Source organism: Streptopelia decaocto, assembly GCF_964273445.1.
Source record: "Streptopelia decaocto genome assembly, chromosome: 4".
Classification (NCBI taxonomy): domain Eukaryota; kingdom Metazoa; phylum Chordata; class Aves; order Columbiformes; family Columbidae; genus Streptopelia; species Streptopelia decaocto.
In genome coordinates, this window is record NC_138658.1 from 73,903,499 (window position 1) to 73,917,556 (window position 14,058).

Genomic DNA, 14,058 nt, shown 5'->3' on the forward strand with positions numbered 1-14,058 from the left:
TAGTAACATGTCTTGCTCAGGAGCTCCTTGACCTAAAATACATATTTAGCTATTTGAACTCTTCTTCTCACTTTCAAATTATTAATTCAATAAATAAACCAATAAGGAAAAAAAAATAATATTAGGAAAAATATTTTGAAAGTTACTTAAAAGTTCTCAGGCTATTTTCTTTAACTTCTTAATTCAGAAATTGGCTGCTTTTCTTGATGAAGAAGTTTACTATAAACTGAAATACTCTGCTGTTCCTTTTTCCATATTTTATTTAGATGTGTTATAAGACAAATCCCTTTCTCTAGCCTACTCCTCATGGCCACGGGTCAAAAGATAGAACCATTTCTGGAAGAAGCATTTAACTCACTCTTGTAACTTGGGCTTCAGGCTTCTCATCAAGAAATAACAAGAACAGTGACCACAGCATGGAAACCCACACTAGGATGGAAACTACCTCAAGCTCAAGGGTGCCCACCTGACCTCTACACTGACCTTCAAAACAGTCATTTGCTGTATGTTCATCTGCTGGAAGTAAAAAAAAAGTAGTCATCAAGAAACATACAATTGTCATTTCTAGAAACAGCAATGTAATTGTTTCTCTAGGTACAATTCAAGGAGAAATTTTTCAAGGTTGTATGTATACAGTAATATGTATGTTATCCATATATTTGGTTTGTCAACCAAGATGATACTCACAAGAAACAGATGCAACTTTCTGATCGAAGGCTGTGGAGGTCCAGTAGTTGTTCATTACACTATGCTGGTGGCAGGAGTTCCCTGTTGACAGTGGAGGGCTGGATGAGGTGAACCTTTCCAAAATTCACACGCATTCTTTTATTCCTACACTTCATATTAGACTGAAAAGTTTGCTAGATCTTTCAGATCTGTAAGATTTCCAGATGGAAAGTCTGTGGGATGAATTATTGGTTGGAGTAGACAATGGAATTGTTATCATTATGACGATGGATATTCAACTTGCTGAACTTGTTCCTTATTTACTTATCTCATAGCCTCACTCTTACCTTATTTAGCCTCTCCATATATGAAAGCAATTCCAGACTTACTAATCTTTCTCATATTTCCATGTATTAATACTTTTATTTGTGCACAATTGTCTATTTTCTTTCTCCATGCACCATGCTAGGACATATTTATTTGTCTGCTATTTGCTATTTTTTCTTTAAACTTAGTATCTGTCTTTTGCCCCTCTAATTTTGCTGGTAAATATCCTGATTACTTTTAGGTATTTTATTGGTACACAAATAATGCCAGCCTATGTCAGACATCAGGGCATTACAGTGAAAGCTCTTCAAGGACTTCCCCACAACTTCTAATGTATTTTGATCATATGTACTGTCTCCAGTTCTGATTAGGGACTCTTTTTACTAAACAGTACAAGTAAACAAAGTGAAAATGGTAATTTCCTAAAAGGCCTCTGAGAGTGAATTTCTTTATATAGATTTTGTAGGAGGGCAATAGAACAAAATTTGCTACATTGCTGTTCTAAGGAAGAATCAGCGTATCTGAGAGAAGCAAACATCTCCCAAGAACACAATATGGGATATACTTGTCTCTTACGGTATATGTTGTTGTTTATCACAGTGCTTCAGATCCCTTATGATGTGATGAATGTTCTCTTAAGTTGCATTTCTTCGCACAGTGCTTTTAATAGAGGTCTATACAGTGTGACACAAGAGATGATTTCTAACCTTTTAAGCTTATAAGCCTTATGAGCTTAATAAATTGAACTATCTGTATGATGTTTCTGAGGTGGTGTATTTACAGAAATAGCTTCAATTCACACTTGCCACATACGTCTCATATGTACTGAGGCTTAAAGTTGTCTCAGATTTAAACTCTGGTTCTGACCCACTCACCATGTTTGTCTATCCTGATTATAATAAATGAGAAAATGAATGTAATGTTGTTTTACCTTCACAAAACCAACCAAACGAACCCCAATTAAACAGACAAAGAAACAAAAAAACCAACAAACAACCCCCCTCCAAAAAAAAAAAAAGAAGCATGAGGCAAAATGAATCACTGTTTACATCAATTATGATTCAGAAGATATTTCTGCATTAAAAGAGATGAGTCATGTTGAGGATTCCAAGATTAAATGAGTTTATTGAGTTAGTGGTTACAATGGTATGTCAGATACCTGTAATCCAAGCTACACCTACATATTTGCCTCTAAATTCTCACACTGGCAGTTTCTGTGTCTCTAAACATTCCATCACCAGGTCTTCTATTACTAATATAATAATAATAATAATAATATAAAAGGCAATGTCAATCACCATATTGTGCTTCATACTCCACCATAAGGAATTCAATTGGCAAAAGTAAATCTCTGGTCATATTAATGGGTTTAGTTGAAATGTGAGCAGTCATAACACTACTAGAATATAAAGAACAAAATATGGTTTAAAAGAAGTATTTTTAAAGATGAATTACTTTGTATCTGGTTTAAAAATTCACATACTATAATGAAGATGACTTAAAAGTTATATCATTTCATTATTGGGCCACACATTTAAGCATATTGGCTAGTACATTTTTGCACTGGAACAGAAGCAATACAAGCTTTATGGTCTACCATTACAATTCCATTTTTTTTTTTTCACTTAATATACCTGCCAACCTAATGTTTCTTGCATGCACAAAAATTTCTGGGTTTAGACTTATTATTTAATCCACACGTACCCCTGTGATGCAAATTCTTTGGCCAATTCAACGCTATAGTTTAGTTTAAAAAGTAAGCTTGGAATAAGTCCATTTAACATCAGAAGTGAATGCCCTAAATTTTGGCATTGCAGAAAGTTAATCACTTCGATAGTCTCAGGTTGCATGCAAATCGACACTGCTTCCCCCCACCCCATGCCAGACGCATACAAGTCGGCAGGTATGCATACAAAAAAAGAATATAAAACCCTCCTGGTAAAGCTTAGTGGTTTAGAATGAATCCATCGCTTTAAATTCACTTAAGGCCTGTACAGGGGAAATATGTTTCTTCTGGGATCCTCTTCTCACTCTTGTCTGATATTCCTCTGGTTTTTCCCTCTTTACTAGAGGTTTCTTCTCAGGGGCCTTCATCTTCCAAGATACAACCGGTGAGTTCACTGCAGCGGTACCATAGACCTTCTGATATTTAGTAGAAGCCACATATGAAGCTTTCACTGTAAGGACCACAGCGTTCATCAGATTTTTAGCTGCCTGGATGAGAGAAGTGGCACTGTCCAGCTATGAATAGAAAAGAAAATGAAATACAGCAAGGTTAGTCCACAACTGAATCACTGGACCATTTCCTGAGTGAAGTCGGGATGCTCTGAGATCTCATTAAAAATGAAATTAATCCTATCCCTCAGGATTAAACAAGCAGCTTGAAGTAACAAGCACCAGCAACAATATGCACCAAACTGTAAAGGTAAGACTGTGGTAACTCAGATTAAATTTTTGTAATAATTCAAAGGAAAAGCTTGTGCTGTCTGTTTTGTTTGGTTTATTATTCTTTTTATATGGGTGAAGTAGTTGCCTCTTTTTTCACAAAAACACAAGACTTCTCACTTAAACCTTTAAAAAATACTTTTACATGTAAAAAACTGCAAAACAGGTTAACAGGGTTTTTTTCCAAGTATTCAGGTTTGTTCTAATTATTCCTATTAAGCCCAGGATAACACCCCCAATGACGTCTACAGGAACAGTGTGAGGCCAGTGCTGAGCTTGTTAGAGAATCCCATCTGAAAAGATGAAAGGAGGTTTTGAAACCCCTAAAGAAATGAAAAGATGAAGCAGTTAACTGCAGGCTTTTGTAGCTACTGTAATATTTGAGCTACTTGTGTTCACAAAGCATCTTACTTTATGACTATGCATTTCTCTCATGTACCAATCTGCCTGAGCTTCCTGGGTCCTCCAAAAGTGAGAGGCCTTAAGAATTGTCAAACTTCCAACCTTTGGGACTTCCAGACAACAAGCTTCCATCATACACTGAAATCAATCCTTTATCCCTGGGCAAATCTTTCAAAATTATTTAAGCATATAATGGGACTTCCAAAGCAATGTCTCAATGTTCCAAAATGCAGATTAGGCACTTCCCAAATCCAACTGGACATCCTCAAATTAGTAGGTGCTAAAAATATGCTCTTAAGTACTGTAGCAACCCAGGCTATTGTTTAGGATGTTCACTTATCTCTTTCCCAAATACTGAAAAAGTGGGATATACTCTTTGTGACAAACCCTTTCAGTTCTTCCATGGAAGCTGCCTTATTTGTCTTTTCCAGCTTGTAGGAATGATTTTCTATGTAATATTATTTTAACTCTTTAATTCTACCCCACATACTCAGTAAGTTCTTAGCTATTTTGAATTAGTATAAAAGGACTGTCTCTCTCCAAACCTTTCCTGCTCCATACTTCGGGAAAATACGATTCCTTAACATAAATTCTAAGCATGGTAACCAGGATAAATACTCATAAGGCAATAACAAAGACCATATTATACTTCACCTTGCGTATTTTGAATCATTAACAGAAGAAGAGGTCCGGAGAAACCTCTTTCTGAAGTGTCAGTGACTGATGTGAACAATAATAGATGTTACAGAAAGTCTGTGTCTGGAACCACGTTAATCTATAGACTTACCTATTATTTTTTATATCTTCTGCTGTGGTGTTAAACTCATTATGATTCATTAAATACACAAACAGCTACGTACAGTGAGGTGAAAAACAAGAAAGCATTTCAATGATTTTCACGTACTTGGTGCCATTCCCTGAAATGCATAGTTAATTGCCTGCCCCCAGTAAATATTTTTCCTCAGGACTGATTTGTATTTTCTGTTAGTGAAAGAAACTAAGTTAAAAGATGGAAAATTACATTAAATGGCAGAAACATGACTGTTCAATAGGGAGTAATGAAATATAATTCAGTATAGTTTTATTCTATAACCACACTACTGCATGATTTGTAAAGCAATCTGTATGTTTGTTGGGAAATAACAGATCATACTCTATTAAATTAGGATATTCTAATTTACTGCAGAGATCTACAATCAAGGATTATTCATTGTTAAATGTTTCTTTTGGAAACGCTGGTGGATTGATATTGAATATAAAGTGATGCCGTCAAATAGTATTTACTTCATAATCAATGTGGATAAACTGGCTGGATCAAGCCTATATTGCACACTCCTGAATGAATTCTATTTATTGAAGGTTTCTAATAGCCTCACATTTTCCAGCATTTCTTTATGAAAAGAGTTCTGGTAGCTGTTTTACATGGGGCATATATAAAGGAACAGAACAATTAAAGGAAGCATTTTGAAATGAGGAGGCACCTAAATTAGATGCTTAAAACCACACAAAAAGATGCAATCTACATCTTTAAACACATTAGTAATTTTATGGAGTAGATCAATAAGGGTGAACAGAAGCACGTGCTTCTGCAAGATCAGATGCGGATTGCAATGTCTGCTACAAAACCACGCTACATATTCTGATGCCATTTTAATTATCTCTAGTTTCAATCTGCTGTTAAAGTAGATAACAGCCTCTTATTTTCACCATTATTAATCACATTTTCACATGCAGATACTTAGTCCTTGCCCTTAATATCCATTAATATTGTAAAATGCTTTCAAGTTCTGGAATTAGAAAAGAGACATAAAACCCCCATAACAGTATTAGGCTATGAGTGTTCTCCAGAATCTGCTGGTAGCCATCCCATGTATCCAATTTGGTTACGTAAGCACTTCCAGTGATTTTCTTATTGCTTCCAGCTCCTTGCTTGTATTATGGCTCAGTAAAGAAGAATTAAACTCAATGAACATCATTCCCATTAACATTTAGATCTTACTACGCCACTGCATTACTTTGTTTTTAGGCTGTGCTTTGTAATCAGCAAAACTACGGTGGCATAAAGCGGGAAGGAGGCAGCAGTGAATCATGCCCTTAGTGCATTAAATCCTTAAAAAATTTGGGCATAGAAGCAGATGCATTTTCCCAAACAGATAATATTAATAATAATTAAAAAAAATAAGAAGGAAAATTAACATTTCAAATGAAAGAACCACTAAGAAATTATTGCACAGTACAGAAGGAAAACTTCACTCTCTAGTAATGGTTCAGGGAATTGTGAATAGAACGACAGCTTTCTGTGCTAACAGAGCCTTTGACTTGCTACATAAAGTAACAGTGTTCTGGTACTTAGATCTCTTTACAAATATATTTGCCTCCATTTAGGATAAAAAACCCTCCTAAACATAAAAGATAAATTTAGGTTATTGGTCCATAAAAGTCCAAGAAGAGAGAATGTTAGAGAAAATTCAGAATTCATAAAGAACTTAAGAATTACTACAATGGACACAGTCGCTTATCCAGGTTAAAACTGCCATCTGCCCAGAGGTGGCATAAATCATTCAGAAAATATATATCTATAAAATAAGATTCTGCTACAAGCTAACTTTGCAATTAGTGAATGCAAAGGTAGAACACTTGAGCTACAGAGCGTAATATCTGCCAAGAAGATAATTTCAAGGGTTTTTTTCCCCAAAAATCTATAAGGCTTTGAGGAGTTTTTGATCTGCTTATAAGCCGTGCTGCATTTTTCCTACACTACATGTGGAATTTTCCAGAATCTTGTGACAATCAAGATTTTTTGCTTCTTTTACATAGACACATAATCTAAGTAAAATACCCAGCAATTACAATACCAAAATAGCTGAAGAAGCAGGAGAGAATGAAGCTGGAAAATTTTGTCTTTAACAATAACACAAATGAAAAGAGATGTTCTCCCTGCATTGTCACACTACTGTGATGGGGAAGGACTGTACCACAGTGTTTAGAAAGGAGAAAATTTAATTTCCAGAGATATTTTCATTTTTATAACAAGAAATAATACCACAAAAATGGAAATAGAGACAAAACCCCTGTAATTTCAGTAAGCAAGCATACAATATAGGTAGCTTTAAAGAGATTATTATTTAAGGATAGTCTATATTACTAATTTTTATTTTAATAAACCTCAAAAAGTGGGGGAAGACATCAAAAGAATTGGCTATAATTCCTAGTCTGGAAATTTTTGAGCCATGCAAATAGAACGACCTGTGAAATTATAGGGCAGTTCAGCTAACGGCACTTCCAAATAATTCAATGTCTATGACAGAATCCATAAATACAGGGAGGAAAGAAATACTGTTAATGGTAACCAAATGGTTTTGTGGGTAAAAATATTTTCAAAGTAACCTATATCATACTTTGATGTGATTAAACTTTGGATTGCTTAAAACAATGCTGTTGATATAACTGGACCTTTGGAAGGTGTTTTGCTTGGTATCACATGACAGTTCAATTAAAAACTCATCTCCTTCTCTGCAGACATTCCAACCCGCCTGGACACCTTCCTGTGTAACCTCATCTGGGTGTTCCTGCTCCATGGGGGGATTGCACTGGATGAGCTTTACAGGTCCCTTCCAGCCCCTGACATTCCGGGATTCTGTGATACAAAATTAACAAGGCACATACAGAATGTTTCCAAATTCTCTAATAGCTAAGTTTCCAAAAGCATGTATACACACACACAAAAATATTACTAAACAGTGACTTTTTGCAGTGGACTCTTGGAGAAACCATTTTCCAGCTTTAAAATATTCATATTTCTGTTAAAAACCTGGAACCTGAACACAAAACATCTTATATGGGATGCAGTCAGATCTGTTTTGTCCATTAATGAAGTACATGATTAAAAAATTAGTTGATCAAAGTCAGGAAGTACGTAGTAACAGAAGGCTAATAATATTGCAGGTTCAACAGATTAGACAAATATGTAACAACTTACTGGTTGAAAAGTGAAGCAGGTCATTGTAGCTATTAATTAGCCAAAAATTTTTAGCAGTGATATTAATTAATCAGAAGAACTCATGAAAGACAGTGATTCTATCCCTAGAAATTGTGAAATCAATATTGAATGTTTTTGCTTAATATGTACACTCTAGTTTCAACAGAACTATTGGACATTTTTAATGCACATTCATTCAGAAGCCTATGTGTTAGTTATGCAGAAAGACAGCTTAGATGCTAACAACTACCTATATGGACCTTGTATGAATGCAAAAAAAAAAGTAATTATTGATAAATAGAGTTTAGTCTGGTTTATTTTGCACAGATTGGGAGGAGAAATTATCATTTCTTCAAAATGTTGAAAAAGAACCTGTAACCCTTTGAATATTCTTGGCTAAGACTTGATTTGTGTCCTTCAGAAGGTAATTTAGGCATTGGCAATCCCTTAGGGCTATCTGTGGAACCGGGGTACGTTCCCTGCTTGTCCTGCTTTTGGAAGCAAGTTCTTACTTTTGTGGACAGGTGACAAACAAAAAATCACAAATCAAAACTCAATTAACAGCCGCTCGAGCAGCTAAAGATTCCATGAAGCAATTATGAGTCTGGAGGATAAATCAGGAGTATCATTTTCCCAGATTACATTCTTATGCAACAGAATATTTTCCTCTCAGCTGTACTTAATAGTAAAACCAGTCCTACATATGTATGTAAGATATATATGTAAGAAATCTTATTCATAATAATTCTGTCTTACATTTCTGTGGCACATTTCATGCATAAAACATGATACTATTAGTGACAGCCAATGCAAGAATGGCCGATTTGCTATGTAAATGCTCTCATCCCTATGGTACGAGACATCTGCTATTTGTCAGCACTTCTATGCAACGGCCAAAGTCATATTTAAGTCAGTCACTTGAAAACGCACATAACGTTTTTGCTACATATGGATCCATTGTGAGAAAACTACCCTATACATCTGAAATGATAAAACAAACTAAATGTCATTGTTGGGAGTGTAAGGTGGCTGTCATGGTGTTAGAAAGAGATCTGGGGCTACATAGAGAAAATAGTATTATACTCCTCTTTTCCTAGATACTTATTTTCACATTTGATTCCAATTAACTTATTTCTTTATACCTGTTGAATATTTAATTCATTTGGGGGGTGGTTGTGTTTTATAGGTGGCCAATCCACTGACTAACTATACTAATCTGCATTTTTTCAATTAAAGGTAAGAAACACACTTAGTTTTATTTAACAGAGGCTGCCATCTCTTAGGGTATCTTCTGTCCTCTCTGGACATTTAAAAACAGATGTTTAATTTACAAGGTCAACAGGATACCAACTGTTTTATGCCAGTTTGAAAAAGCATAAACATATAAAAATCCTCCCAATACTGGCATTCCCAATAAAAGATAAACGGACATAATATGGAGAATTTGTAAAGATGTATTTATACAGTTGATTTACTTATTCCAGGCTATTTTAAAAGAAAAAAAGGCTAAAAGACAAAATGATACCACAATCTGCTTTGAGGAGAATACTTAGTATGAAACTAAAAACAATATATAGGTATAAATATAATCATAAAATACAATTATGCACCAGATATCACTAAAATTGAGGGTGATATACTTCATTCACTAAATGAAGAAGTTATCTAAGTTTATGACAAAATAAGAATACTAACTCTGTAAAGTATAGGAAAACCACCTAAAATATTATTATCTAATGTCCACCACAGTTGCATTACTGATTGTAGCAAAATAGTACAATCACGTTGACAACTTTAAAATCATTCTGTCCCATGGAATGTTTTGATCTGAATTCTCGGATGATTAAAAGGACTTTTATATGGCTCGTTTGAAGACAGGCTCCTACCTAATCTTCCAGGTGAAGATAAATTGTCTGCAACAATGAAGTCTGAACTAAATTGGACAGGATAGGTTAACTCAAATTGTAAATAAGTTGTTTTGTTATTGCCAGGAGGCTTAGTGAAGAAAAATAGAGTAAGAAGTCTATCAAAACTCAGTATCAGGCCCAATTAAAAAAGCCATTAATGCAAAATTTTATGTAAGCGGTCTGTGTATCACCACGATTGTATACACCAGTTTACACAGGGATTCATAGGCCAGAAGTTAACGACATTGAATCTGATGTCACAGACAGAAAAATGCAGACAGGACTCTGTCAAAAGCATCTCAGTATGAATTTCCACTTTCATATCCAACTGCAGTTAATCTGAAAGAGGAAATATAGGATATCTAAATAGTCCATGCTACTCATCTCCCTCCTGCTGAGTTCTGGTTTGTACGCAATTTGAAGATAGATATCTTTTTTTAAAGCCCAAAGTAATCAAGCGCTCTTTCAAATGGAGTTTTGGAAGCAAACCTTTTGTTCTTTATCTAGAGAACAGGTATAATAACAAGAAAAGCATGTCTCATACAGTCTTACCTGAAGGGAGTCCGAATCGTGTCTGGTTGGCTGGGAAGTGTACTCTCAGTGATAAAATGCAGGAGACTTTGGATGAAAATAATCAATAAAGCACAGAAACACTGCATTCTTTACATGATAATGTGTTATCTCCTGCTAGTCCTCTTGGCTTTGTCACAATGAAAACAAAAAGCAAAGCAGCATAATGCAGGATTTCAGACAGCAATGCTGAGAAATGTGATGTTTACCCGACTTCTCTTTTAATCTGAAAAATTTGTAAGATGAATCGGAATAGTGTCATATGCAAGTTATCTCTATGGCTTCAACTGTAAGGATCTCTCACATCTTGAGGCAAATTTGCTCCTTCAGATAGCTTAATGTCTCTAAAGTTATGCTTGCCCAGGTCAGCATAAAGCCACTTTGAAGACAGCTGCTCTACAAGTGAAGCTGGCTTTCCTCAGAAAAGGGCTTAAAAACAATACATCACAGTCCAAATGGATGAAACAAAATCCACTTGTAGAATGGAAGATAGTACCAGGACAATTGTTCCTCATTTCCTAACGTTTGCCTGCTGCTGTTCATGTATATTTTATGTCTCATAGAAGCAGATAAAAGGGCTTGATCATTCAATATATTGATCATTTCTGAGGTGGTAAAAGGCTTTTACTTCGTTGGGGCTGAGGGTCCTTGCAGTGCTGCTCAACTCAATCAGTGAAAACTTTCTCTGTTTGATTCCCTGGGCACCTTCCAGGACCTTACAACAGTATGCAATGAAATAAAGAAAAATAATTGAATACCCACAGTAGTCTTCAGGACAGACCCCTATTTCAGCTTTCCAGAAAAGTCCCAACACTGAAAGAGCTAGCCTAATAATATATGGCAAATAATCTGTAAAGGAAATTCTAACATTATATTCCAAACACACTATTTACAATTAACTGTTCTATTTGTTTGACCAACTCAATCAATGGTTAAATAACATTCACTAAGTGTTTGTTACTAGAAGGCTTTTTCCCTGGTCAGCTACCGAATATACAATTTGTGAATGCATTTGTTCATTTCATTTATAAATTTAGCTTGGACTAAATGTTATTAAAAACCAGCAAAACAGGTAAGAATTACTAGATACTGCAAACAAATGAAACCAGAACAAAACAGAAACAATTTTAAAGGCTGTTGCAGTTGACATGGGAAGAACAAGTACAGGTGACAGCAAATTAAGAATAAATTGGAATGAGTAAAATCTTGCTCTGAATTGTAAAGGCTCATTTTTATTACTCACATTTTGTCATGCAAATATTCATATAATCATAGAATACTTTAGGATGAAAACAACCTTTTGAGGTCACCTACTCCGATGCCTTGTTTAAAACAAATTGAACTAGATGAGGTTGTTCAGGATTTTGCTTAAACTCAGAGTATGTCCAAGGATGGATAGTGTCCTACGTCTCTGGACTACGGAACTCCACCCTGCACTTGAATTTCATTGCCCTTGAGATGAAACTTTTTTTTACTTATATTTAATTGGTATTTCCCATGTTAAGACTCATGCCTGTTGCCCCTTTTCCTGTCACTATGCATCTCTGACAAGTCTAGATCTGGCTCTTCTAGAACCTAATGTTAGGTAGTTGTAGGCTACAATATCCCTTAGACTTCTCTTCCGTATATATGCAGATGTATCTAAAAGTAGAGTAAATTATATTGGCAATATCATTTTCATTGTTACAAGAATAAGTGTCTCATCCAAAGGGAGAAAACTGAGCAACTGTAGAGGATAGGAAAAAATATAATGAAATACTGACAAATATTTAGTAGCTCACACAAGCTGGTGAAGTCCACTTCTCTCTTCAGAAAATTATAATGCTAGGAAATCCTAATTTACTTGGTCTCTGCTCTCTTTTGTGACACAGTGTTTTAGATGGCATTTTCCCTGAACAACAAATGCAGAAGAACCTATGGCCTCAATGATTCATGTAACCCAAATGGTTTCTGTGCTTTTTACCTCAGGACATTCTTCCCCACACACAAATAAATTAATTCATCCACATCTCCAAATTTTACCTCTAATCCAGAATTTATGTAAAGGAGATGAAGGTATAAACTCTGCTGTTATTTAGAAGAATATTCAAATGAAAAAGCATCTGCACTGGCTCTTTTCTTATAAAGCTTTTTCCTAACTTAAATATTGTATGTTAGTCATTATTATCTATAGACTCGTCTGCACTTAATTGGCATCAGAACAATTGCAACTGAATGTCTTTAAAGATCAGTCAGGAACCAAGAATGGTTCATAGCTGGTGACACTAGAACCCCCAGAAGCATTTTTCAGATGTCTGTAAATGAACAGTTTCTCTAGGAATGCGACAAACAAAGTAGTGCTGCTCATAAAAGCCATTGAGATGATGTGTTTGGTGCAGAGGTTTGCAGAGGTTTGCAGAGTCTCCATTTTTGTAAAAGAAGTCTTAGCCTACCTCATCCTACCTAATTCCAGGCACTGGACCAAGGCGTTCCAGGCTCCTGTATGCTTGGTAGAGAAGACCAGGAACCATGGAGCACTTGAGATGTTCCATGGGTTTGTTTTCTATGGAGATGGGCCAAAATACCCCACCTTTTAAATTATAATTAGAGATCCTAAATTGCATTAGATCCTAAAGACAGTACAGTGAATCTGGTGAGTCTGCAAAACAATTGTATTTGGATTTGACCCAGTAATCCAAGAATTCAAACAAACTTAATGAATATTTTTAGGACTGTATTCTTTAATATTTCTCTTTTGATCCCCAAAAGTGTCAAATGGGGGAAACCACAAATTATAAAATATACACAATCTCTCCAACCTACAGAAACTAATGAGGTTGGGACCCCAAGAGAGATACTTTATATAGATAAATTCTCCTTTCAAAATAATTTAAATATTTCTGTCCAGAAAAAAATCAGGCAGTTTCCTTTTTCCCCATCTCTATGTTTCTCTGAATATATGGTTTAATACACCTGCCCATGCTTCTGTATCCTTTTTCGAAGATACGAGTAACCTAACCAGTTATCAGCATCTACTGAAATGAGAATATGTTTTCTAGAAATGGCTATTGATCTCCACTAATTAGAAAGGAAGCCTGGAGTGAACGTCTCATATGCAGCTGTTTACAATCGGCTAGATGAATCACTCTCAACATAGCAATGGAGATAATAGGCAGAAACTCTGCGTAATTCAAGTAAAATCTTTCTGAATAATAAAATATTCAGTCTTCATTTCTCCATAGACCTACTCTCATCTTTTGCACAACTTGAGTGGGGTAGTCTCACCCTGTTAGTGCAAGATTTCTTTAAAACTCTTTCTTAAACCACACTACTTAACTACAGTGAACTCTTTCTCCTGGTTTTTATTTTTATTTGGCCATCCAGAGTGGAAACTGCAACATAGAATGGAAGACAGAGAAATGCTGGTCTTGAAGGAGGATGTAGCATTTGAAATTCATCTTGATTCTACAGGTCTTTTCTGCCTTGAGTGTAGCTCAGTACTCTCATTTCCAGAAGGGAAATAATGACAAAATTTGCTTCTGTTTTCAGTTATACAAAGCTACACAATGATGTTTGCCCTTGAGACACTCAGATGGGACTGATAAAAATCCAAAGGATTATGACTCAACAGAATCATGTTGCATGTCAAGATGTGACTGTTGCAGAAAGTCCGAGCCATTCAGGCAGTTCTTGTTTCCTCCAACCACTATACTCAGTCCAAGTGCTACTGAGCATTTTTGTTGACAATTCAAATGAACTGAGGTCGAAATTGCAATTTAAATC

At 35.4% G+C, this 14,058-nt stretch overlaps 1 protein-coding gene across 1 annotated transcript in view; it reads right to left on the reverse strand.

Annotated features, from left to right (window-relative positions):
* Window positions 1–2,099: 2,099 nt before the first annotated feature.
* The window catches only part of CTNNA2 (catenin alpha 2), a 490,369-nt gene continuing 478,410 nt past the window's right edge, over window positions 2,100–14,058 (reverse strand). Inside the window, exon 18 of the mRNA XM_082051003.1 lies at window positions 2,100–3,234. Within this exon, the coding sequence (XP_081907129.1) occupies window positions 2,947–3,234 (288 nt within the window). The 3' untranslated portion in view covers window positions 2,100–2,946. The remainder of the gene's footprint in view (window positions 3,235–14,058) is intronic.